Source organism: Arachis ipaensis, chromosome B07, assembly GCF_000816755.2.
Source record: "Arachis ipaensis cultivar K30076 chromosome B07, Araip1.1, whole genome shotgun sequence".
Taxonomy (NCBI): Eukaryota; Viridiplantae; Streptophyta; class Magnoliopsida; order Fabales; family Fabaceae; genus Arachis; species Arachis ipaensis.
Window position 1 is genome coordinate 47,788,733 of NC_029791.2, and position 24,738 is coordinate 47,813,470.

General features: G+C 36.4%; 1 protein-coding gene and 1 pseudogene across 1 annotated transcript; both read right to left on the reverse strand.

Moving 5' to 3' along the window:
- On the reverse strand, positions 227 to 2,931 carry LOC107607192. The gene is made up of 2 exons (XM_016309168.1): positions 2,388 to 2,931; positions 227 to 762 (listed from the first exon to the last, which is right to left on the reverse strand). Exons 1-2 carry the CDS (start codon positions 2,929 to 2,931, stop codon positions 227 to 229), a joined length of 1,080 nt encoding a protein of 359 aa, XP_016164654.1.
- Positions 21,187 to 24,060, reverse strand: LOC110265053 (annotated as a pseudogene).

The following is a 24,738-nucleotide window of genomic DNA, read 5'->3' on the forward strand; positions in this document are numbered from 1 at the left end:
GATTTCCGAATAGGCTTGGCTCCATCTTCTAGAAAAATGTGGTGTTCATAAACTTGAGGGCTTATGCCAACTATGTCTGCCAAGCTCCACCCAATAGCCCTTTTGTTTCTTCTCAAGATATGAAGCAATTTCTCCTCTTGTTGGGAGGTAAGCTCCTTTGCAATGATCATCGTGAGCTTTTGATTTTCTTTAAGAAAGGCATATTTTAGGTGGGATGGAAGTGGTATCAAATCTGCACTTTGTTCATGACTTGGCACTTGATCATCCGGCAACACCGGAGGTGGTAAGTTGTCTTCTTCACATTCATGGGGCTCCCCACACTTGGACCTTGAATCATATTCTTCTCATTAAGACTATCATGGTGGACTTCGGCCACAACATTATCAATCATATCACATCGAAAGATAGAATGGTCCTCCGGTGGATGTCTCATGGCTTCATCAAGATTAAAGCTCACCGTTCTTCCATCGATCTCAAAAGAGTAGGTACCCGAAAAAGCTTCCAATTTAAACCGGGAGGTCTTCAAAAACAGCCTCCCAAGCAAGATAGATGATGTTCTTCCAGAGTCACTAGGGGGCATCTCAAGAATATGGAAATCAATTGGAAAGACCAATCCCTTTATACCCACTAAAACATCTTCCACAATGTCAACCACAGAAATTATACTTTTATCCACCAAAACAAACTGGGCCACCGACCGTTTCAACGGTGGAAGCTTCAATGTATCATAAACAGATAAAGGCATAATGCTAACACAAGCACCTAAATCACACATGCAATCAACAAATTGTACGCCATCTATAGTGCAAGTGACTAGATGATGCACCACTATTTCGTGGTACATTTTGTACTTAATTGAGTGGATTTTATTCACTAAACTCACACTTATTCATATAATTCACATGTTTTACATTTTCCTTCCTAATTTTGTGCTATGATTGAAAACATGCTTCTTTGGCCTTAAATTACTAATTTTAATCCTCTCTTATTACCATTCGATGCCTTGATATGTGTGTTAAGTGATTTCAGGGTTTATAGGGCAGGAATGACTTAGAGGATGGAAAGGAAGCATGCAAAAGTGGAAGGAATACAAGAAATTGAAGGAATTGTTGAGCTGTCAAGCCTAACCTCTTTGTACTAAATCGACCATAACTTGAGCTACAGAGGTCCAAATAAGGCGGTTCTAGTTGCGTTGGAAAGCTAACATCCAGGGCTTTAAAATGATATATAATTTGCCATAGTTTCTATACTGTTAGGCGACACGCATGCCTGGATCATGCGTATGCGTGACAGAGCCACGTGCTGGACGCATCAGAAAACGCTGGGGGCGATTTCTGGGCTGCTTTTGACCCAGTTTTCGGCCCAGAAAACAAAGATTAAAAGCTGCAGAGTGGAAGAATCATTCATTCATTCATTTATCAATTCATTCGCACAATTTAGGTTTTAGATGTAGTTTTCTAGAGAGAGAGGCTCTCTCCTCTCTCTAAGTTTTAGAATTTTAGGTTTAGCTTTTCTTAATTTTAGATTCTACTTTGCTTCAATTTAGTTTCTCTTCTACTCTTAATTGTTCTAGTATTCTAGTTTATTTATTTCCTTATTGATTACTTTATGTTGCTATTTGGTTCATGAATTCTCTTGTTAGATTTGATTTCTCTATTTAATGCAATTTGAGGTATTTCATATTTATGGTTGCTCTCTTTATTTGTTAGTCATTGATGTTTGAAATTGGTTGTTTGGATTTAATATCCCTTGCTGATTTTTCCATGTTTTTATGTTGTGCCTTTCAAGTGTTTGATTAAATTCCTGGGAGGATGCTAGTGTAGATTTTTCCCCTTTTGGCTTTGGTTGAGTAATTGGAGACTCTTGAGTTATCAAACTCCTTTGTTGATTGATAATTGAAGTTGCTGGTTGATTTGGATCCCTCTAAAGCTAGTCTTTTCTTAGGAGTTGACTAGGACTTGAGGAATCAAATTGATTTGTCCACTTGACTTTCCTTCATAGTTAGAGGTTAACTAAGTGGGAGCAATGAATAATTCTCAACACAATTGATAAGGATAACTAAGATAAGACTTCTAATTTTCATACCTTGCCAAGAGTTTTCTTAATTATTAGCTTATTTTCTTATCATTTATATTCCTTGTTCAACCTTCCAAAAACCCAAAAAAAAAGATACAATCTCATAACCAATAATAACTACACCTCCTTGTAATTCCTTGAGAGACGACCCGAGATTTAAATACTTCGATTTAATTTTATTGGGTTTGCTTTAGTGACAAACAAGTTTTTGTATGAAAGGATTCTTTGTTGGTTTAGAAACTATACTTACAACGTGATTACTTTTGTGAAATTCTTTACTAGCAAAAATCCGTTCATCACTAGACAAGGACCGGGATCACCACATTTCTCCAGTATAACACCCATCAAAGCAGAAATTGAGCTTCCCAATGAAATAGTTTCTAAATCATGAATCTTTTCCTTGTTCATACACAGATCTTTTAGAAACTTAGCATATTTAGGGACTTGGCAAATAGCATCAAAAAGGAGAATAGTCACCTCATCCTTTTTAAATATTTCCACCATCTTGGGATCTAGCTCCACTTGCTTTTTGGTCTTCCTTGCCAACGTAGGAAATGAAATTGGAGTAGCTTCTTCCAAGACATGTCCATCCTTAGGAACTCCATCCCTTGGTTGATCAACTTCTTCTTCAACTACCTCTTGCACCTCATCCTCCTCTTCGACTTCTTCTACCTCAACAACATCATCATCTTGAGTAACTTTTCTTGGGGTTGGCTCCTGGAGACTCCTCTCTTGCAATTTAGTGCCGGACCTCAAGGTGATGGTGTTGGTGCCACCCTTGGGGTTGGATAAAGGTTGAGAGGGTAGTGCACTAGAACTTGAAGGTTGAGTAGTGGAGGTAGAAGGTGGTTCCATACGGGCTAGAATAGCTTGGATTGAATTTTGAAGGTCTCTTTGCCCTTGAAGAATGGCTCGGAATGTTTCATCTTGGTTGGAGGAAGAAGAAGGATAGGTGATTTGGGGGACTTGTGGTTGGTTGGGTTGAGGTGCTTGCCTTTGGTGGGGTGGTTAGTAGGTTTGGTAGGTTTTTCTTTGGTTTTGTTGTTGGTACAGAGGGTTTTGTTGGTACCGGTTTTGTTGGTGGTTATTATTCCACCTTTGATTCCCACCATTGTCTCGACCTCCTTGATTGTAGTTATGCCTCCATCCTTGGTTGGGATTGTCCTGCCAACCTTGATTGTAGTTACCCCCTTGATTATAGTTGCCTCCTTGTTGATGATACCTTTGATTTGGGCGGTTGTAATAGGCATTAGTAGCCACCAAGGTATTGTCCTCTTGGAGACTTGGGCATTCATCGATATAATTAGAGTAACAAGAGCAAATTCCGCACACTCTTTGAAGGACCAACTGTTCACATTGTTGTTGTGGAGGAGGTGGAGGTTATTGTTGATTGAGTTGGAGTTGCTTGAGAATATTGGTCATCTCTCACAAGGTTTTGGTAAGAAAAGCGGTCTCTCCACTAGAAGAAACTTCATTTATGGCTCTTGGATGATTGTTTCTTTGTCTAGCATGTTGGGTTGACTCGGCCAAGTCGGTGATAAGTTGCCATGCTTCCTCCGCCGTTCTATACTTTGTCAAGGAACCATTACTTAAAGCATCCAAAAGGATCTTATCTTGAGGTTTCATTCCTTGGCAAAAGTAACTAATCAATACTAGAGTGTCAATCATATGGTGAGGGCATGAGTCAAGAAGCTTCCGAAAATGTTTCCAATACTCATAGAGAGTTTCCAATTCACCTTGAATAATACATGATATTTCTTTCCTTAACCTATCTGTCACCTCCGAAGGAAAGAATTTGTCTAAAAACTCCCTTCTAAGCAAATTCCAATCGCCAACAATCTCATCGGACAAAGTGTAGAACTACTCTTTAGCTCTTCCCTCAAGAGAGAATGGAAAAGCAAATAACCAAATAGCAACCTCATCGGAACCCTCCCGCCTAGTTGTTGAACATACACCTTGAAAGTCTCTAAAATGTCTAATAGGATCTTGAGCGGAGAGTCCATGGAACTTGGGTAGAAGATTAATCAAGACGATTTTGAACTCAAAATTAGCATTCAAATCCGGATGACGCACTTGAAGCGGTTGAAGGACAAAATCCGGAGCACCAGCCTCCTTAAGAGTAACTCTTCTTGGAGCGGCCATAGTATTGGTGCCTAAATCAATGGAAGAGGTATTAGTAGTATCAATGGAAGAGTAGATAGTTCCTTCCTCAAATGACGCTTCGGATTCAACCTCGGATAAAGTTGGTGAATTGGTAGGAACCCCTTCACCACCTCCAAAGGATAACCGAGGCTGAGCTTGCCTAACATGGAGTAAAGTCCTTTCAATTTCAGGATCTAATGTAGCTAAGCTCGGATCCGATAATGAACGCGTCATTCAATGAAAGAAGCATAGAGCTCATGACAACAAAATGCAATAAAAAAAGATTAATCCTAACTAACAATTAAACTAGAAAACAATCAAGGAAAATGCAAGTATTCACATATCAACATATTTACACTAACCAACAACATGGCACACATATGCAAACTCCTCCGGAATGGCACCAAAATTTGATGTGGGATATTTGTCGGTCTAGAATTTATCAATAAATTCTGTCGTGAGTATAGTCTAAACCAACAAGCTATCCCGCACCAAATTTAGAAAATATGTCACCATAATTCAAATTCAATAACTGGGAGTAGAATCCCGGGTCATTCTCCCTAGGAGTTGCTCTAAGATGCACATCATTGGTTAGGAGTTTTCTTGGTATTTTGGAGTTGTACACAAGAAAAGTAAATGAACTTGAATTAAAACAATGAGCAACTAACAATTGGACTAAGGAAACCAAGAAATTAAACTAACAAGGGTGAATGACAATCAATCAATGTAAAATTCTTGGCTAGGGGTGAGAATTGGAATTCCTATCATTATTGCCTCCATCAATTGTGATAATAATTGGCTATTGCTCCACTTAGTTAACCTCTAACTATGAAGGAAAGTTAAGTGGAGATAATCAATTCGAGTCCACAAGTCCTAGTCAAATCCTAAGGAAAGACTAGGTTTAGTGGCATTCAAATCAACTAGCAATTTCCAATTGTCAATCAATAAAAGACTTTGACAATTCAAGTGTCTCCAATTACCCAACTTCCAAGCCAAGAGTGAAAATCTACTCCATAACTACAATTGACATTTTCTCAAACACTTGGTGAGCAATAATGAAAGACATTATGAAATTGAGAAGAGAATTCAAACTAAAGCTATCTACTACAAACAATTAACAATAATAAAGCAATTAACAACAATGAATATGAAATTTCTCAATGCATTAATAGAAATAAATGTAAACAAGATCCAAATCTAAGATCCAAAATAACTAGAATAACAAGAACACTAAATAAGAGTAGGAGAATGAGATCTACAAATTAAAGCAATGTAAAATTGAATTCAAAACAGATCTAACCAAAGGATCTAAGTAAAATTGAAATTGAGAAGGCTAAAGCCTAGAGAGAAGTGAGAATTTCTCTCTCTAAAAACATAAACTCAAAAACTAACCAAAAATTCCCTAATGTGTGAATCCCCCCCCCCCCTTTCCCCCTTGGTTCCTTGGGTCTTTTCCCTCCAGAATTCAGCTCAGATTGGGCCTAGAGCTCTTCAAAAATTGCCAGCCATGATTTCACTAATGAAGTCACGTGCCGGGTGTCACGCATGCGCGTCAACTGAGTTTTGCAAGCCACGCGTACACGTCAAGCACGCGTACGCGTCGATGAGATTTTTGCTCAGCCACGCGAATGCTTCAACTTTTGCGCGCCAATCCCAGCAACATGCTCCCACGCATGGGCGTCGCAGCCAATTCTCCAAAGCTTCATTCTTCATGTTTCTTCCACTTGTGCATGCTTCCTTTCTCTCTTCTAGGCCATTCTTGCCCTATAAACTCTGAAATTACTTAACAAACATATCACGGCATCGAATGGTAGAAGAAGAGGATTAAAATATAGCATTTTTAAGGTCAAAGAAGCATGTTTTCAACCATGAAGCAAAATAAGGAAGGAGACACAAAACTATCCATTTTATATGAATAAGTGTGAAAGAATATTGATAAAACCCCCCAAATTCTACACAAGATCAATCCTAAAATTGGGGTTTTATCACAATCCAAACTTAATCCTAGGGGCATCTAGCCTAGGAATTCTCATCACACCACACAGTACTTAAATAAAACATAAACCGTACCTCTTGTAGCCAAAATAATTGAGCTTCTTTTTTGAAGTCTCCACCAACCCTTAGTTCCAAGCCTCACCAAAACTTCACAAGCAATATCAATCTTCCAATTGTTCATCAAAATCACCTAATACTCTTAACCCATGAAATTGGTTGATGGAACTCACAAATGGCTCATACTATAGCACTCCTAAACAACTAAAATCATAAAATTACTCAACACCCATAACCAAACTCGAATTTAAGGAGAAAAACAAAAACTAGACAGAGGACAGTGGAATAATCACCACAAAACTTAGATAGAATTGTAGAGGATGAGAAAAGCAACGCATGGCCGCAAACGACTCGTCAATCGGAGTTCCGAATCAAAAGTTATGGTGATTTGAAGTTTGATGGAGTTAGGATTTTCTCTCTTCTTCCTCTCTTCTCCATTTCAGCGCCCACACCCTTTCTTTAGGGTTAATGAGCTGAAATGCTGATAACTAGTGTTTATATATGTTAGGTCTTGGGCCCATTTGGGCCCGATTCACTTGGTTTAGTCCGTTGACCCAATTTTGAGCCAAAACCTTTAAGATTAGAGTTTTAAATCGTATTTTAAATATTTCTACCTTCCCAAATTATAAATTCTTATTTCCTAAAATTATTCACTTCTAATTAATTTTCTCAGCCACAGTACCGGACAGATCGCAACCGGTACTACCGGTCAAATTTCCAGTGCACATTTTTAATTCAGAAACTATGTTTTTCAACTCAGAAAAATTTACTGAGTCTAAATATCATATTTAAATTATCAAATTCTGATTGTTAAATTTTCTAACCATATTCGCTCCTTCATCCGCTCAATATATTTTTATTCAACTCTTATCTTTCTAATTATTTTATTATATATCTTAATATTAAAAAAATAGAATATATATATATATATATATTAAATAAGAATAATAAAATTAGATACACAAATAATGACAGATAAAAGGTAACTTTTCAAGAATAAACAATACAGAATACTAATATTTTTCTTGTTTGTAATCGACTCTCTAAACTCAAACACTGGTATTGCAGACTTTTTTCATTTTTCACATCTAGTCATTCATTTTATTTTCATGAAAAATTTGAATGGTGGGAACTTCAAATTTCATAATACAATTTTCTCAAAAATGATAAATATCATTCTCGATCCTTGGTCGCTTCTGGCTTACATTATCCTAGTCGAGGATGTTGTTACAATAGGGTATAATACAAAAAAAAGTGAAGAGAAATTTAAAGGCAATTATTACATCGTTAGTCCAACTGAAGATGATCAAAATGACATAATAGTAGAGACAAATATAAAAGATGTGACATCTTTCATGCTCGTTTTGGATTTTGATACTACACATGTAATAGAGTTTCGTGAATTTGTGAATGCAAGTGTATAAACATGATATTTATAGTGTGTACTTATATCATGTGTAAAATTAATGTTGGTAATTTTGTATTGACAGAGCAATTTTGTGTTGTTATTGGTGCAAGAGAAAATATAAGCAAACAATACACATTGTGAATAATGTAAACAACGGTTTAAAAAAGAAAGGTAAATTAATTCAGATTTTTAATTAATTAATTATATTAATTTTTGAAATTTTAAAAATAAGGATTGACGTAATTTCATTGTCACTCGTTAAGTTTTAAAATTTCAAAAATAAAGATTTACGTAACTCCATTGCTACTCATACGGTTATTCCATTGCTCCACGTCCGTCACTTACCATACACCTTTCATCTTCGGTCCACCACGACAACTCGGCGTCATCGCCGGAGACAGCTGTCTAGACGCCGCCGTTCTCCCTCACCCCGTTTAGACAGAACGCTATTGTCCCCTTCCCTGCATCCCGTGCAGACGCAGCGCAGCCACACCCGTCCGTTTCCATCACCTTTCTGTGTTGCTTCTATCTCTCCCATTCACGTGTATAGGAACGCCGCCACCGCAATTGTTGTCTTGTTATTTTTGCACCATTCTTCTTTGGCGGCAGTGTTGCTATGGTGTCGCGCCACCTTCTTGGAGTTGTTGCGGTACTGCTGCCGGTTTCTACTGTGCGAGTGATGCCATCGCACGCGTTCCCCATGCGCCACTATGGCTGGCTCGCGCTGTCTTGTCGCCGTCCTCCCTCCGCTGCCGTGGTTCTCCTCCTCTTCTTCTTTGTCTTTTCTGGATGTGGATGTTCATTTTACTAAGTATGTGGGTGGTTATTTTCATTCTAAAATTGATGTTCATTTAACTTGGATTGGATTTAAGTAGTTACAATGAAATTTGCTGGATGTTCATTTTACTAGGTATGTGGATAGTTGCGGAGCAATGACACTGATAGGATTTTCAGGGGAGGCCGCAGTGGAAGATGGTTAAAATTTAAAAAGGTAAGATAAAAGAGTTTTTTGTTACTTGATTTTGGTAGTTTTTTTAAAAGGTTAAGTACGATTTTGCTCCGTAAGGTTGATAAACCATTATTTTATAGTTTATTTTGTATTGAATTGAGTGGATTTTATCCATTATTCTCACACTTATGCATATAATTCGCATGTTTTACGTTTTCCTTCTTAGTTTTGTGCTATGATTGAAAACATGCTTCTTTGGCCTTAAATTTGCTAATTTTAATCCTCTCTTATTACCATTCGATGCCGTGATATGTTTGTTGAGTGTTTTCAGGGTTTATAGGGCAGGAATGGCTTAGAGGATGGAAGGAAAGCATGTGAAAGTGGAAGGAACACAAGAAATTAAGGATTTCAGAATCTGATAGCGACGCGCACGCGTGGACGACGCGTACGCGTGACTGGTGCAGCAGACAAATGACGCGCACGTGTGGCTGACGCCTACGCGTGGCCAGTGAAAAGCCCAGCGACGCGTACGCGTGACGAGCGTCACGTGCTGCAATTAATAGAATTCGTTCGGGGCGATTTCTGGGCTACTTTTGGCCCAGTTTCAAGCCCGAAAGTGAATATTAGAGGCTGCAGAGTGGAGCTGGAGGGGGAATCATTCAACTTTCATTCACACAATTTTAGGTTTTAGATGTAGGTTTTAGGGTTTTTAGTCTTGTTCCTTCTAAAATTCAGATTTCTACCTTACTTTAATTTAGTTTTCTTCTACTTTTATTTGTTCTAGTACTTTAGTTATCTACTTATATCATTGATTCCTTTATGTTGCCAATTTAGTTTATGAGTTCTTCTTGTTCCCTTTAATCCATATTAATGCAAGTTATGTTTTCATGTTTATGATTGCTTCTTTCTTCATTTGTTATTATTGATTCCTTGCAATTGTTGGTCTTAGATTTTACATTCTCTTATTACTTTTCTATGCTTTTATTTTGTGCCTCCCAAGTGTTTGATAAAATGCTTGGGTGAATTTTAATTTAGATTTTTATGTTCTTGACTTGGATTGATTATTTAGAGACTCTTGAGTTATCAAAAGTCTTTTGTTGATTGGTGATTGAAGATTGCCGGTTAGCTTGAACTTCACCAAAGCTAGTCTCTCACTATGAGTTGACTAGGACTTGTGGACTCAAGTTAATTGTATGCACTTGACCTTCCTCCATTGGTTAGAGGTTAACTAAGTGAAGACAATTCACATTTACCATCACAATTGATGATGATAATAAGGATATGACTTCTAATTCTCAATCCTTGCTAAGAGCTTTCTTAGTTATTAGTTTATTTTTCTCACAATCTATATTTTCTTGCTCCTCATTTCAAAAACCTAAAAATATACTTTTCCATAACCAATAATAAATACACTTCCCTGCAATTCCTTGAGAGACGACCCGAGGTTTGAATACTTCGGTTAATTTTATTGGGTTTGTATTTGTGACAAAAATTTAAACATTGACCGAGGATAATTTGTTGGTTTAGAACTAAACTTGTAACGCGACATTTTTGTGAAATTCTTTACCAACAATTTTCCTCCGTCAAAGGTATAGAGGTAGTGGCGGAAGTAGAGGCAAAGGTGGATCGTGGACAGCTTCTTCTTCTTCATCCCTCCGCCTTCTTCTTCTTCTCTTCCTCCTTTGCAAGAGCAGAAAAACTCTCTTTTTCTTTTTTTTTTTCTTTTTTTTATTTTATAATTTTTTTATAATGGGTAATTTGGTCCAAAATTTTAATATTTAAGTAAAAAAATGATTTTAAAACTTGGTTTTAAATCTTAGGGACGATATTTGTAACACCCTACCACACAGAGCTTTACACCTAGAATGTAAAATAGAGGTGGCAAGGCGCTACGACTGCTAAAAGAAAATACATACATATAATAGTAGAAAGAATATAATAAAATAGGAGCCTTGAAAAATGGGTAAAACAAAACCCGTAAAATAAAAAGCGCAACGCTCTGGAACGGAATAACTTGCGTGCGAAGAAACCTGAAGATTACAGATATAAATAAGCAAAAGAATAAAAGAAAGCCAAGAATATAGTGAAACTAGCTCCTGACTCAGCCTGCGAAGCCAAGGCTGGCCGGAGAATATTTACATATAATTACATAAGTATCCCAAACACCCAACATACAGTAATAAGTCCCTAACTCTCCTGTAACCTCTATGAGGAACAAAATAGATAAGTTTCTTGGAGAGAAAGCTAAGTACTTATATACATAAGCTGATAAACACCAAAAACCCAGGAACAGCTCCGCTTCAGAGATCCAAACGCCTAGCGAGGAGCCTCTGAGGTTCTCAGCATGGTAAAGGTGCCACGCGTATAATAAATAAGGTCCTAGGAATGCCAGAGGCAATCCTAAAACTCCGTCATACAATTGCAAAGCTTAATTTCTAAGCAGAAGCCATAAAAAGGGGTAGGTGATCTAAGTACCCTAAACTTACTTACTTTTAAACCTAACATAAACACCAAATTTTTCCACCCTTCCTCCGCTCCCCCATCACTAATTAGTTTTCACAGACAAATAAGCAAACAAGGCAAGCACAAGTAACTTACAAGTAATACAGATAACAAGTACAACAGATAGCATGTTATAATCACGTAGGCATTCCCAAATAGTTCACAAACAAGCAATTCACACTGTACACATGATGCATGCCTGTCCTACGGCTGTTGATATCAACTGTCGGTTACATAGCCATCCCGACATGTCCTCAAGCTCAAAATATACCATGGGGAGAATCTCCAAGCTAACATGGGGAGGAGAACACCCCCAAGTTCAATAATATCCATGGGACGAATCCCAAGCTGACAGGGGAGAAGAGACAACACCCCAAGCTGACATGGAGAAACCAATACCCCAAGCTCAATAACAACCACAGGAAAAATCCCGGCTGACATGGGGACAACGCCCTAACCTCAATTTATTCAATCATTTCTCATAATTATCAGTTTTATTCTCGAAAACAATTCATATCTCATCTCATCATTCTCAACTTTACTTAACTCATTGCTCATACATTTTATTATTCTTGATTGATTAACATCATCAATTCTCAACTTTTATTTCATTCCTTGTTTCTCATTCTTCTTTCTTCTCTTTATCTCTCAATATCATTGTCTTTAACTTTAACCCTTCCTCGGGGGCAACTTACATTTCTTTTCATTTCCTAAGCTTGTTTAATCTAAAACCTTATTGTGTTGTAAATACTTATGCACAACCTATTTTTCTTGGTAAGATAACTCTAGAGATCCTAATCTTCAATTTAAGTTAGGTTTTGCTAAATTTTGCTACTGCATTTACAAAATTCCAGAAAAACAGACAGCAACAGTATTTTTATAAATTCCACAATAATTCTAATTCTAATCTGTTGCCTCTAAATTTTGGTGAAATTATATTCAACATTTTCAAGTTTAAAAACCCACAAGTTTCAGGTTCATATCACTTCATTTGAGTAATTAATTATCAATTGGAAAAGGTGCCCTGTTTTTATGAATCAGTTCAGAATTTCCAGCAAACAACCTATCTTCCAAATGACTTATCTAAGTCTAAAAAATAGATATGGACCTGAAACTTATTCTCACTTAAAACAGACTGATATATCTTTAAATCTCTTTTGGGAGAAACTCAAAATTCTGTTTAAATCCAAAGTTATCGCATATGAAAGTTGGTACTGCAGAACCAGAAAACCAGAAAAATCTGCAGCAACCACTAAACTTCAAAAAATCATATCTTCCAAACTACTTGGCCAAATTCCCTGAAATATTTCTGGAATAATCTTGACTTATATAAATTTGTTAAAAAAATAGATTAGTTTGAAAATCATGTCCAGATTATTCCCAGCTTTTATTTTAAATTGCTGTCCAAACAGATTAGGAATTTCTGCAGCAAGACTTCTCAATTTCACTAACCAAATTTAGTCATCTAGGTTTCCAACTTATACTAGTCCACCATTCTTCTTATTCATCACCATATCTACTTTAATTATATCATAACCCTAACCATCAATACAACCTGCTCTTCACCATAACACAACAATTCTTGCAACCCTTGCATTTCCATAACTCAACAACACCTCATTTCAATCCAAGTTTATAAATTTTACTCATAAACCCATGAACTAACATATTATTTCATATCCACAAATTGTCATCATAATAAAATACTTCAACTATCACCACAATATTAATCAAAATTACCATACCAACAATTCCACACAAACACTACTCAATCTCAACCATATCATTAAATTGCCATAATCATCAATCTTTCATCCATCATCATTATACTAACATACATATATATTTGCATTCAACCCACATTATCAATTACTCAACTCATGCCCACATCAACTTGTCCATCAATACCATAAAGACTAATAATTTAACACAATTAATCGTTTCAACTTATCCTATAGTACTCTAGCCTAAGTTTTCACAAAACCTTACATATTAAACACGCGAAACCTAAACCATACCTTGGCCGACCACTATATTTAGTCCAAGGCAGCCCCCCAAGTCACCACACAGCCCCTCAAGCTTAGAGAAACCAGCTGCAAGCTTAGCTTCAATCACCACCAAGCTTCCAAATGTCCAAAATTCAACTCCAATGCATATATATCTACTTAATTCACACCTAACACACATGTACACTTTAATTTTAGATTTCACATAATAAATTCAAGATTTGACTAGGGTTTAGTTCATCCTTACTTTGTATGTGCCTCAATCAACCCAAAATCCGCTTATTCCTCAACTCAATTTGATCCTATAATCATCAATTTAACCAAAATCTTAACATCCAAAAACTTTAATATTTCCGAATTGAAGAAGAGAGAATAGGAGCTGGAATTTTGATTTTCTCACTTTGAAAGGTACTGAGCTTTGTAGAGCTCGACGCCGCAGACGCGTGGCCGCAAACGGTACGGCGATCGGAGCTCCGGATCAAAAGTTATCAAGGATTGAAGTTTAGGTGAGGGTTTGCTTCTTCTCCTCTTCCATGGCAGCAGCGTGTTTAGCATGCAAGAAGGGAGAAAGAATACCTGAACTTACTTTTATTAAGTGAGTGGGTGGGGCTCACAGACCCGGTTTGGGTCCGATTCAATCGGTTTGGTCCGTTCGGCCCAATCTTAGGCCGATTTCTTTAAAATTGGTGTCAAAATTCTCGTTTTAATTAGCTCTATCCTATTTTAATATTAGATTTATATTTTTATTTTCCTTATTTAAATTTAATTTTTCTTTTAATTATTTACTAAATTTGCGGGGTTTACAATGTTATATGCAAAAAAAGTTGGGGACGAAAAAATTTTCGACTTATACCTTAAAGACCAAAATCGTACTTAACTCTTTTTTATTAATCTTCAGTGGGCCAAAAAATTAGCCCATTATTTACGTTGTTCAAATTCTCTGTTGTCTATCTAGTGAAGCCGCAGACTGAAATCGGTAAAAAAAAATAATCAAATCGCACCATCTCTGTAATAAGTAAATGCCTCCCTTTCTCCCGAGGTTGTCGGAATTATTCGTAATAAGATATTGGCTACAATAGAAAAGGTCTTGTCAATAAAATTTTCATTTATCCGAGATCTAGGCATAGGTAGGAATCCATTCAAAAATTGAATTCTTTATCGCGTGAGAAAAAAGAATCCCACAAACAAAGGAATTGTACAATATAAATAGTACGAAATAACGTAAAAAATGACTCATTAATGAATTTTTTTAGCCTACGGCCTAGAAGTTAGTTTTTTTTATTAAAAAAAAAATTATTTCGTATAGGTCGAATTAATTATTTATTTTATATGGGCGCCTATCCAAAAATGGAATATGAATCATTCACTATTGCTCCGGTTTCTGGGCCATAATCATCATGGGGAGAGATGGCCACAATTAAAGATTATATCATTAAGCCACAAATCCTATAATTTTTTTCTATGTTCAGATTCAAGACACTACATCATTTTCAGGTTGAGGCAATATTTAAAAAGTGTTGCCTAAAAGCTAACAAAAGGTTGCTTTTGATCTATGGCAAGTGGCAACACTTTTGGACTTAAGGCAACTTTTTTGGGGGCATTGCAGATGCAGCCGTTGCCTTAGATCAAGGCAACACTTTTTTGCTTCAAAAGTAACGCTTTTGAGGGCAACACCTGGTAAGTGTTGCCTTTGGTTGAAAAATAACACTTCAAAAGTATGTTTGAGACAACACTTTTGCAGTGTTGTCTCTTCTCTCGTATTTTGGTCACTACTAAAAAGTGTTGCCCATTTTTAATAAAATGCAACTCTTTTACGTGTTGCTTATAAGTTGAAATTTGCAATCCTTTGAAGTGTTGTCTATTAGTTTTGAATATGCAACCCTTTAAAGCATTGCCTTTTCTTTTGGATATGCAACCTATACAAGTGTTGCCTTTTCTTTTGGATATGTAACTTATACAAGTGTTGCTTTTTCTTTTGAATATGCAACCATGTAAGTATTTTCTGATATTCAAAATATACAACTAATAAAAGGGTTGCCTTTTTGGCAAAAATAAAAGTTACTTTTGTAATAAAAATACAAAAAAAAATTTGCAAGAAGAGGGGAGATTCAAGTTAGGAATAGCCTCTTTCAACAACTCCAGGAGGGAAGTGAACGAGGCATTGCTCCATCCATGTAGACACTTCAACAAGTATAATCGGATGGTGAAAGATAACATAGAAAATCCTTTGCAACCAGGATATAGTTCCTTGCTAGCCTCGTCAACCAAATTATAGAACTTCTTTGCATCTTCGTTCATACCTTCTTTTTCTCCCTCAACATCTGCCACATTCCTAAACCTTTCGTCTAGCAAGCCTTCAATGTCATCGCATGAATAAATCTCATCGGTATCACCAGTATCGACATCCATACCAATTATACTTTCCCCATGATTAACCCATCGTGTATAGCCCTTGACAAATCCAAAGTATATTAAATCTCTATAAATAGACTCTCTTTGACCCCAAAGGATGTTGCAACATTTTGCACAAGGACATAGAATTTTTTCTCCTTGAAGATTTCCAACAGAGTAAGCATAGTCCAAAAATCTATTGACGCCATCCCTAATTGTCTTGGTAAACTCATCCAGTTCTTGGATGAGTTCTGGAAAAACCTAATTGTTCATAGTGATATTACTATTAAACTAAGAATCTAGGTAACAAAAATAATATAATTTATATGTCCGCCAACAACACCTTAAAAGAATATTAATAGATGAATGAATTCTATTAATAATTCAAAGGTAGGCAAACATTACATCAAAAGAACAATATACATAAAAAAAAGTGCAAAAAAATAACATAAACATATAAAAGCAAATAAGTATAAGATAAAAATATTTTAGGAGGTCATGCCGCAATAATTTGTTATATATGCACAATTTGCACTTAGGTTCACCACAGATCCGCAAATATTGTTTTATCAATCTCCTTCAAGAGAAAAAAAATCAAACACCTATATTAACAATTAATAGTACTTAGTTTCAGCAAAAAAGGTAAAAAAATTCAGCAAAATCATTGTAATTGCCATATGCAACCATTTAATCACAGGTTTAAGCACAATCATCATTTAGCAACAACAAAAAATCTATAAAACAGAAATCAGAATTACAACAAACAAAAAATGTAACAGAGATGCTCAACCAATAGTCTGAGGATGAAACAGATTATGTTATACTTTTCAATTTTCAAACTATTGCTATGTTGCAGTCTAAACTAGCTAACATTGTATTTTAAACAGTTACTTTAGAATGACCCATATTAATGGAAAAAAAATGATATTCATAAGCAATTCATAATATATTGGCAATCTAGCATTGACAAAATCACTGCAGCACCAAATCTGAACTCTGCCACACCCTGCAAACTTATATATTCCAAGTCATGAATAAGCCAAGTCTTTCCTTCAATAAAAAAATATATTACTTTAATTTAGTTTATCTTTTGGATAAATTCTTATATATCCATGCCATAAATATATAATTATGAAGTTAATACCATTCCAATAAAGGATGGATGAGCAGATGATGAAGCAAAAATTAATGCATATCCATGATTGAACTAATTCAATTCATTATTTAGATAAACACACTTAACCTCAAGCCAAGCACAACATAAATGATTAGTTAGAAGTAGATGATTTTTGTTTTCTTTAATTATAATGGTTAGAAAGATATACTATGCCTTGAGAAGATGATCATTAACTTTTAATTTTTAACTAAATTAAGTGTATCTTTGAAGGAAAGTGATTGGCTATAATGTGAAGAAACTTTCAAGCACAGATTTAAAGATTTAAAAAATAAAGTACTGTGAAAATGAATAATATATAGAGTCACATTAGGTCCCTAGATATTTTTATCTTAAATAGTTGGTGTAGAAAGTAGAAACTATATATGTGATACTCCACAGGCCACACTTAATAATATAATTGGCCAGACACACACCCCATCTGAATCTGTTTCTCCTCCCTTTACTTTCTTTCACATTATCAGTATAATAGCAAGCTATCTATTCACTCTTATCTCTCCAACTATTTTTTCTTCTATTTTTCTAGTACTATTTTTTCTGGATTACTAAGTTTTATTACTCTATCTTCTGTACTAATTTATGTATTAAGAGTATGATAGAAGTAACTATTCTTTCCTAAATTTTGTAGTAAACATAAATTTATTTTTGTAGTAAAGTTTTTAAATAGGATATTGATTTTGGATGGTGTAATTATTTTCTTAATTTTCACATGGGAAACAAAAAAATATCAATGATGCCGCGTATTAGTTAAATCCACGTGTCTATCACCTCCAGTTTAATCCCAGCAGAGTACAGCATGTAAATTATCCCCGTAAGTGTTCCAACCACAAAATATCTTTAAATTTTTTATCCAAAAAAATCCATTTCCAAATTCTTCACAATGCATTAATTAATTTCATAAACCAAAAAGTAAAAACAACTAAAAAAATAATTATAAATATTACTAATTTTCCATTTTCTTAAAAGGAAAAGAAAATACAGGGTAAGTGATGTGTGAAAAACGATCCAACACGAAACTAACCGACAAGTGCATTGGGTCGCATCAAGTAATAAAACTCACGGGAATGAGGTCGATCCCACAGGGATTGAAGGATTGAGCAATTTTAGTTTAGTGGATGGCTTAGTCTAGCGGATCAAGAGTTGATTTGAGTGGTTTGTATTCGACAGAAGCTAAATTGCATGAAATTTAAAAGGAGAGGGGCAATTGGCAAGAATTTAAAGTGCAGAGAAATTAAAGAGGCTGAATCTTAAAGTGCAAGTAATATAAATTGCAGAAACTTAGATTGCAAGAAATGTAAATTGCAGAATCTTAAAATGCAGGAAATGTAAACGGCTTGAATTGTAAAGGGAATTGGGAATGGGACTTGTAGAAATTAAACAAAGAAAAGTAAAATGCAATAAACAGAAAAGTAGAAGATGACTTGGATTAAACCGGATCTAAAACGGAAATGGGGAAAAAAACTTGGTGTAGCAATGAAATAAGGAAATTGAAATTTAAAACTGTAGATCTCAGGACTCAAGAGACTAGATATCTGAGTCTAGATCTCACTGCCTTCCTAGATCCAGCAAGAACAATTGCAAAGGAAATAAAGAAACGTAAATTGCAGAAAGAGTAGAAGAAGAAGCAATTAACAGAAATGGAAATTCAATTATGCAGAAAATTAAACAAGATCTCAAGGTGAGATTGAAACAGAAGTTCTTCAATTCTTCACCCAAGATCCCAAGCAAGAAAAGTAAAGAGTGCTGAGAAAGAACAAGGAAGAAGAGAGATCAATTCTCCTTCCTAATTCTCTAGAATTCTAAAACAACAATTCAAAAATCTAAAGGTGAGTTCTCCACTGTAAGTCTCTAAGAATTCTAAAAGAAAAACTCCTCTCCAAAACTTAAATCCTAAACTATTTATACACTTTCTTCAAATGGTCTTCAAGCCTTGAATTGGGCCTTTGCTCTTGAAGGAATTGGGTTGATAAAGGCCTCGGTTGATTGCTCTTGGAGTTGGAGAGAAATCCATTGTGAACCGGATTATAAATCATAAAAGCTTGAGTCAAAGTTTGAGGCAAACTTTGGCTCAAGTTTTTCATATCAGCTGCCCCCATTTGCTGCTACCAACGTTTGGGCTAAAGTTTGAGGTCAAACTTTAGGCCAAACGTTGATCCCCTTGTGTGCATGTGTGGCGCCAACGTTTGCCAAAAAGCTTGAGGCAAACGTTGGCGCAAGCTTTTCTCCTCCAGGGTATGTTGGTGTAGCACCAACGTTTGCCAAAAAGCTTGAGGCAAACGTTGGCGCAAGCTTTTTCCTCCAGGGTGTTTGTTTGTGGTGCCAACGTTTGCCAAAAAGCTTGAGGCAAACGTTGGCGCAAGCTTTTGCTTCTTCCAGGGAGGTTTCAACTTTTCCAAAAGTTTGAGCTAAAGTTTGAGGCAAACTTTGGCTCAAGCTTTTTGTTCTCTCTTGCTCCTAGCCATTTCTTCTTTCTTCAACCTTCTTCAAAGCTCTTTTCACTTATCATCAATCAACCAAACACATCAAAGCTATGCTCAAAATCATGAGTTTGTTATTTTTTCATAATATATGACAATTATAGCATAAAATCTCATGAAATTGCATTAAATCATCCATGGTTGATTGAATCAAAGGAAATATGAAATTTCACCCAATTGGCTTACTTATGGCTCAAGAAAGTGCATAAAATCAATTGAAAACAAAAGAAAAAGACTAGTGAAACTAGGCTAAGATGACTTGTCATCACAACACCAAACTTAAAGCTTGCTTGTCCCCAAGCAAGAAAAGAATTATTGAGAAGAAAGAATGAAATGGAAGAGGATGTTCATGCTAGCAGAGTATTATTGGTAGTTCATGGGATTTTATGTGGATATGTAAACACTCACTTCTTATTGACTTTTAGGCCTAGAAAGTCTCCTTCAAGCATCAAGCAACACACTGTTATGACCTCTCATTATTCCTTTGTACTTGACTATTATTTTTCTCTATAAGCTTTAGTTCAGTGTCATGTGTAACAAGTTCTTTTCTTTCTTTATACTTGACACATTATTCACTATAGACACTTGGCTCACATTCCTATTTAGAACATTGATGCCCAGCACCTCTTTGGGTTACTAAATGCCTTGTAACTAGGTTGCTCTTGATAGTGGACTTTCAGTTGATAATCCTGGGTTAGTTAACACAAGTTACCAAGTGTTGATGCACTCCAAAGAACTTAATAATCCAAGCAGATCCTAGTACAAAGACACCACAGGCATATATTCTAAAGTTCAAGCTATTGGTGTCTAGCTTTGTTTTTTTTTTTTTTTTGTTCTGTTGCCACTCTTTGGCTATTTTTTTTCTCTTTTTAGCCAAGGACTTTTATTTGATTGAGATTCATAGACAGTAGGCCACTTTCTATTTAGAAGGAGACATCCTAGTTCTCTTATTCACTAAAAGTGAGCTATCATACAATCACACATACATACCACCACTTACTTTTATTGTACTTCTATCTAACAGAGACTATCTTACTTCACATTCAACATTTCTTTTATTGAATTAAAGATGCAGGAGACAAAGCATGCTTTTTAGTTAAGTGACAGTAAACACACAAGTACACACGTAGACTAGCTTACTTATTGCAAAGAATAATTCTACTTGTACTAGATGAATACTTTAGCAAGACATAAGTCAAGGCATTTCTCAACAGCAAGAGTTAAGTATAGATACAACCTATTGGTTTGCAGTTCCTTTGTCCTTCCTTCTGTTGTGCCCCTTTTCAGTTATGATGCATAATGTCTTCAACTGGTGGTTAGTTCCCTGCACAATTCTCAAAAGTTGCTTGCTTCTCAAGCCCTTAGGTGACTGATTAGTACATATGAATTGAGTGTGGCTTTTGGATTTAATTTGATGTGGGAACACCAAACTTAATTCCTTGTCACTTCCTCTGATGCAACAGGTTAACTATATGTAATATATTATGTCCTTGCCAAAGGTTATGAAGTTAAAACTAAAAAGCAGTTAAATGGTTGAATAATCTGTTTGATTGCTTGGAGCTAGCATTATGCAGGAGGTGAGAGTATGCTTTTAAATGAGATTTTGGTGGAACACCAAACTTAGAATCCTTCATTCTCCCCTAAATTATTTTGGTGTGCAACACCAAACTTAGCTCCTTGCAATACATACTTAATTATTCAACAATTTTTATTGAAAAAGCTATGAAAAGAAAACTACCTCAGGTTGGGTTACTTCCCAACAAGCGCTCTTTTAATGTCACTAGCTTGACATCCTTCAATTCTTTTCAAGAAGGCTGTAGGCTCTGAACCTCTTTTTCCTTATCCCATTGTCCTCCCAAGTACAGCTTTGCTCTGTGACCATTTGCTGTGAATTGACTCTTTGTTGCTTCATCTAGCAATTCAATACTCCCATAAGGAAAAACCTTTGTCACCAAGTATGGACCAGTCCACTTAGACTTAAGTTTGCCAGGGAAGATTTTAAGCCTTGAGTTATACAGGAGCACTTGCTGTCCTGGCTTGAACTCCTTCTTTGTGATCTTCTTATCATGCCACCTCTTAGCTCTTTCCTTGTATATCTTAGCACTCTCATAGGCTTCTAGCCTGAATTCATCCAACTCATTTAGTTGTAACAACCTTATCTCTCCTGCAGCTTGGGAATCAAGGTTGAGGAGTTTAGTGGCCTAAAAAGCTCTGTGTTCAAGCTCTACAGGGAGGTGGCAAGATTTGCCATACAATAGCTGAAAGGGTGACTTGCCAATAGGAGTTTTGAAAGCTGTCCTATATGTCCATAATGCATCTTCTAGCTTCCTAGCCCAATCTTTTCTTGTGCTTCCCACTGTTTTCTCTAGGATCTTCTTTAATTCCCTATTTGCTAGTTCATCCTGGCCATTAGTCTAAGGGTTGTAAGGTGTGGCTACTTTATGGATTACTCCATATTTGTAGAGGAGTTTCTCCATCTGTTTGTTGCAAAAATGACCACTACCATCACTAACAAGACCCTTGGGCACTCCATATCTTGTGAAAATGTGCTTTTTAAGGAATTGGAGGACAATCTGTGCATCACAGGTGGTTGTGGCTATGGCTTCCATCCACTTTGAGACATGCTCTACTGCCACCAAGATATATCTAAAAGAGTATGAAGGGGGAAAGGGTCCCATGAAATCAATGCCCCATAAGTCAAACAGCTCCACTTCCAGGATGAAATTTTGAGGCATCTCATTTCTTTTTGTCAATCCTCCAGTTTTTTGACATTCATTGCATTGGTGAACAAACTCTCTGGCATCCTTGAAGATAGTTGGCCAATAAAACCCACTCTGTAATACCTTTGCAGCTGTTCTCTCTGGTCCAAAGTGTCCACCATATGCTGAGCCATGGCAATGCCATAGTATGTCCTTCATTTCGCTTTCAGGGACACACCTCCTAATCATTCCATCAGAGCATCTCTTGAATAGAAAAGGTTCATCCCACAAGAACTTCCTTGCTTCATTGAGTAATTTCTTCATTTGTTGCTTGGAAAATTCTTGAGGTATCTTCCTTCCTACCTTGTAGTTTGCTATGTCAGCAAACCAAGGTGTCTGTTGAACTTGGAAGAGGTGTTCATCAGGGAAGTTCTCATTTACTTGCTGTGGTTTATCTTGCTTAGCTTCTTGTGGCACCCTTGATAGATGATCTGCTACTTGATTTTCACTTCCCTTCCTATCCCTCACTTCAATATCAAATTCTTGTAGCAGCAACACCCACCTAATGAGCCTTGGCTTTGAATCCTGTTTAGACATTAAATACTTGAGAGCAGAATGGTCAGTGTATACTATAACTTTTGAACCGATCAAGTATTGTCTAAACTTATCAAATGCATATACAATTGCTAAAAGTTCTTTTTCAGTGGTGGTATAATTTTTCTGTGTCTCATTCAACACTTTGCTAGCATAATATATGACATGATGTAATTTGTCCTTCTTTTGTCCCAGTACAGCACCAATAGCAAGGTTGCTTGCATCACACATAAGTTCAAAAGGTAAATTCCAATCAGGGGGTGTGATGATTGGTGCTGTAATGAGCTTTCTCTTGAGAGTTTCAAATGCATGTTTACAGCTGTCATCAAAAATGAAAGGGATATCATTCATTAGTAAATTGCTCAATGGTTTTGCTATTTTTGAAAAGTCTTTGATGAACCTTCTGTAGAAGCCAGCATACCCAAGAAAACTTCTTACTGCTTTCACATTAGCAGGTATAGGGAGTTTTTCAATAACTTCTATTTTAGCTTTATCAACTTCTATACCTCTACATGACACTTTATGCCCAAGAACTATTCCTTCCGGAACCATGAAATGGCACTTTTCCCAATTCAACACCAAATTAGTTTCTTGGCATCTTTTCAAAACAAGAGTTAAGTTATGCAAGCAAGTGTTAAATGAATTACCAAAAACAGAAAAATCATCCATGAAGACTTCTAAGAATTTTTCCACCATATCAGAAAAGATGGAAAGCATACACCTTTGAAAAGTGGCTGGGGCGTTGCACAGCCCAAAGGGCATCCTTCTATAGGCAAAAACTCCAAATGGGCATGTGAAGGAGGTCTTCTCTTGATCCTTGGGGTCCACTACTATTTGATTGTAACCAAAATACCCATCCAGGAAGCAGTAATAAGCATGGCCTGCTAGTCTTTCCAACATTTGATCAATGAAGGGTAGAGAAAAATGATCTTTTCTTGTTGCATCATTCAATCTCCTGTAGTCTATGTACATTCTCCACCCAGTCACTGTCCTAGTGGGGATCAACTCGTTCTTCTCATTGGTGATGACTGTCATACCTCCCTTTTTTGGTACAACTTGAACCGGACTCACCCAAGAGCTGTCTGAGATTGGAAAAATTATCCCAGCATTCCATAGCTTCATCACTTCTTTTTGAACCACCTCTTTTATAGTTGGGTTGAGTCTTCTTTGAGGTTGAACCACAGGTTTTGATTCTTCCTCCAATAAAATTTTATGCATACAGATAGCAGGGTTGATGCCTTTGATGTCCTCAATTGTCCACCCCAAGGCTGTTTTGTGAGCTTTTAATACTTCAATCAACCTTGCTTCCTCATCCATGTTCAAGGAGGAATTTATGATCACTGGTAATGCCTCTGCTTCCCCAAGAAAAACGTATTTGAGATGAGGAGGGAGAGGTTTCAACTCCTGTTTTGGTTTATCCTCTTTCTTGTCTTCAATGAATATTTCTACCACTTCCTCTCCTTGTTCTTTCTGATGCTCCAAATAGTTGTCTTCAAACATTTCTTCTACCAGCCCTTCTATCATATCCACATTCATGTAGTTCTCTTGCTCTGAGGGGTGTCGCATTGATTTGAAGACATTGATTACCATTTGTTCATTATGCACCCTAAAGGTCATTTCTCCCTTCTCCACATCAATAGTGGTTCTTGCTGTGGCTAGAAATGGTCTCCCCAAGATGATTGAGTTATTTCCTTCCCCTTCTGTGTCTAAGATTACGAAGTCTGCGGGGAAGATAAACTTTCCAACCTTTACTAGTAAATTCTCCACAATTTCATTGGGTGTCTTGATTGATCTATCGGCCATTACTAGTGACATCCTGGTAGGTTTGATTTCTTCTATGGCAAGCTTTCTCATCAATGATAGAGGCATCAAGTTGATGCTGGCACCTAGATCACATAAGGCGTTCTCCAATGTTATCTTGCCTATGGTCCATGAAACTACAAAACTCCCTGGGTCTTTGAGTTTTGGTGGGATACCCATCTGGATCACAGTGCTACATTCTTTAGTGAGCATGATAGTTTCCTTTTCTTGCCAACTTCTCTTCTTGTTGATTAACTCCTTCATGAACTTGGCATATAGGGGCATTTGCTCCAGTGCCTCAGCTAAGGGAATATTTATCTCCAACTTCTTGAAAGTTTCAAGGAACTTGTGAAAGTGTTGATCTTTAGCCTCCTTGTTGAATCTCTGGGGATATGGCAGTGGAGGTACAAAGTTCTTCTCTGCTTGTTGCTTTTGATTCTTGGTTGGCTCTTCAATTGCTTCATTCCC

Excerpts from the sequence above, each read along its gene's own strand:
- LOC107607192 (XM_016309168.1), bottom strand. The coding sequence starts at position 2,931 with ATGGAACCACCTTCTACCTCCACTACTCAACCTTCAAGTTCTAGTGCA. Across the intron at positions 763-2,387 it reads GGAGAAATGTGGTGATCCCG|GTGCTTGTGTTAGCATTATG; the intron begins GTCCTTGTCTAG and ends TGTGTGATTTAG.